Source organism: Myotis lucifugus, unplaced genomic scaffold, assembly GCF_000147115.1.
Source record: "Myotis lucifugus unplaced genomic scaffold, Myoluc2.0 scaffold_1266, whole genome shotgun sequence".
In the NCBI taxonomy this organism is placed as follows: Eukaryota; Metazoa; Chordata; class Mammalia; order Chiroptera; family Vespertilionidae; genus Myotis; species Myotis lucifugus.
In genome coordinates this window covers 12,545-15,591 of record NW_005872314.1, presented here as the reverse complement: position 1 = coordinate 15,591, position 3,047 = coordinate 12,545, and the positions used below count along the sequence as shown (strand labels likewise).

Below are 3,047 nucleotides of genomic sequence, written 5' to 3'. Positions count from 1 at the left end.
ACCTTAATCCGAATAATAATAGCCTTTCATTGAATGCCTTTGTGTTGGTACACACAAAGTTCCACCAGAAGTTCTATAAGTAACCACCAGAAGTTCTATAAGTAACATATTATTTTCCATACTAGAGGCCTGGTGCATGAATTTGTGTACAGGTAGGGTACAGCCGGCCCACCCCGATTGAGGCCAATAGGGCTGGGCCAGCGGGGGTGAAGGGATGCGGGAGGTTGGCTGATCAGGGTGTGGGGGGCCTGGTGGGCGGAGGGGCCCTGGGTGATTGGCAGGCTGTCCCCACCCCCTGGTCAAACTCTGGTCGAACTCCTGGTGGAGGGGACAATTTTCATATTACCCTTTTATTATATAGGACTAGTAGCCCAGTGCACAAAAATTTGTGCACTCAGGGGTGAGGATGAGGGGTGGGGCCAGACCCCTCAGCCCAACCTGCACCCTCTGTCATGTTCCGGGACCCTGGCCACTCCTGGCCTAGGCACAGGCCTACAGGCTTGGGGCGGCCTGGCTCCCAAGGCCCCATTTTATCAAGACAACAAAGTCGGCCTTAATTACAGCCCTCACCGAACCCAGCACACTGCATCTGTGCATACAACTGCCTCGTTCATGTGCCTGCTTCGCCCTACTGAATTACTAACATCTTGAGGACATAGCTCCGTCTTATCCTGCTTCACCTTCAGTGCCTAGCCTGGTGCCAGGGACCTGAGAGGGTTTGCTGAGTGAGTGGATAATGAGTGAGTGAATGAGTGAATGAGTGAATGAATGAGTGAGTAAGTAAATGAGCAAGAAGCTACCTGTTGGGATAGTTCGCACTCCGCTCTCGGCTGCCTGACGCAAACCCCGGGCAGTTCCCGCCCTGCTCCCAGTGGCCCCACTTCCCTCTCCCAGCTGCATAGTTTGCACAGGGCAAAGGTGGCCCGGGTGTGTGTTGGCAGATCGGTGAATTAGCACCTGCCAGCCTCGAATCCCCGTGGGAGGGCCGTTTGTGGGTGTGGCCGGTGGTGGATCTGTGCTTAGCACCTGCCAGCCTCAGATCCCCGCAGGAGGGCCATTTGTGGACTTGGCTGGTGGCAGATCAGTGCGGGAGGGCCTTTTGTGGGCATGGCTGGTGGTGGATGGCTGTGGTCCCGCCTGCTGCCTGGGTCGCAGATAGCAGGCCAGGATGGCAGTGGGGCAGGCGGGATGGCACTGTCCTGCCGTGCCTGCAGTATGCAAATTAGCTGCCATCTTTGTTGGCGGTTAACCGCCATCTTGGTTGGCAGTTAATTTGTATATTGCCCTGATTAGCCAATAGGAAGCGTATCGGAGGTATGGTTAATTACCCTATTTGTCTTTTATTAGATAGGATTTTATGGTTGAGGTATTAGAGTCTCATTGATGTAACTTCCTCTGCATAGAACCTTTGCTGATTTTGATCTTGTTCCTAAGCAGAAAGGTGAAGGACAGATACCTCTGAGAAGGGATGATTGTATATTGAAAAAAAGAATACCTTTACCTGGTTTTGTGCTGGTTTTTGAGACAGTTGTTTAAATAAAGCCCAAGGGTGATGACATTCGAAAGTACCAGAAATGCCAAAACTATACTCATTATGATGATTGTCGTATTGTTGGATTCAGCAACTGAAACACAGATGTCCACCAGTCAGTTTCCCAGAAGAGAGTTGTTCCCACATTCGCTTCCTCCTCAGTAAATCCCAAATCATGTTCCCTCTAACAGTAATATATGTGGATCCTCCCTCTATCTCTATTTCCCTTTTAAAGTATGGCTAATTAGTAAGTTCAAACCTCCATTCAAACATTATCTTACTCAGCTTACTTGCTCAGATAATAAATGTAAGCAAATAAATTCAGTTCTTCCATGGAAGAGGAGCAATGTAACCATATGAACAGAATGGAGTGTTGAGACAAGAGTAGGTTATTGAGTTAAACCAAGTAGTTTATTCAAGGCTGAAGTTGCTAGCCTGAGACAGCATGAAAGAATCAAGGGACCAGAGGTCTCTATGAGGCTGAAAAGCCCGTGTAAAAAGAGGTAAAGTATAAGGTTGGTAAAATTTAAAGTTGTGCTCAAAAATTGTTTAGAACCAAAACATTTTCATTGTTGAACAAGCTCAAGGTCTGACACTAGCAGCGAATGATTGAAATGCCTGGAACACTTGTTGGCTTTCCCTTTACCATTCTCACTGGACAACTTCTACAACTGCTTCAGCCATCAAGTGCAATAATATCTCAAAGAGCTTTTGTTGTGAAAAGTGCCTGAAATCTGGAATTAAGGCAAAAACAAATTCCATGTCTTTTTAATATAATGCTAAAACATTATCTGATAAATATATCTAAGGATCATCTGACTTGGGGAAATAAAAGTTTAGTATAGTTTTATTGACCTTTGGACATTAACTTAGCTGTCTTATTTTGGGATTGAATTTTAACTGCTTTTGAACCAGTTTTGTTACCTGCTCTCTCACTTATGAGTTAATTACAATCATTACAAATGATTTTTATGGGAATTTATGTTCTTAACGTTTTGAAAATTGCAGTTTGACTTCTTCTCTTCTCTTTTCCATATCTGTGTTTTCATGGCACTCTGTGCTTGCTCCATACATTGTACTGTAGCAGAGTTTAATTCACTCAAAGAATATGCATTGAATTTAACATAGGTGCCACATACAGTGATAAGTGTTAGTGATATCGTGATGAACAAGGCAGACATGGTTTATACCTCAAAGGTCTTTTTCTTTTGCATGGCCTTTTTCTCCTACAAGATTATCTATATTATAAAAGGCCTGTGGCCGTTACGCTGTAATGCGGAACGACCAAACAACCAGTCACCAGGAGGTGCTGGAGCACCTCTCAGTCCATCCGCCCCAGCTCATAAGCCACTCACAGTAGTGGGTCGGCGCTCACGCAAGGCTGGCGGGGCTCCTGTGAAGCTGGTGGGGCTTGCGGTGAAGCAGGGCCTGCAGCTCATGCAGAGGGGGTCTGGGGGCCAGTGCTCACACAAGGCGGGTCTGGGTCCTGCCAGCGTGATGGTCTGGGTCTCGCGCT

The 3,047-nt window shown here is 46.6% G+C and overlaps 1 protein-coding gene across 1 annotated transcript in view; it reads right to left on the bottom strand.

Moving 5' to 3' along the window:
• Positions 1-2,182: 2,182 nt before the first annotated feature.
• Positions 2,183-3,047, bottom strand: part of LOC102424388 (selection and upkeep of intraepithelial T-cells protein 1-like) — an 11,912-nt gene continuing 11,047 nt past the window's right edge. The window contains exon 4 of the mRNA XM_023748315.1: positions 2,183-2,265. Coding sequence (XP_023604083.1) covers positions 2,183-2,265 — 83 coding nt within the window. The remainder of the gene's footprint in view (positions 2,266-3,047) is intronic.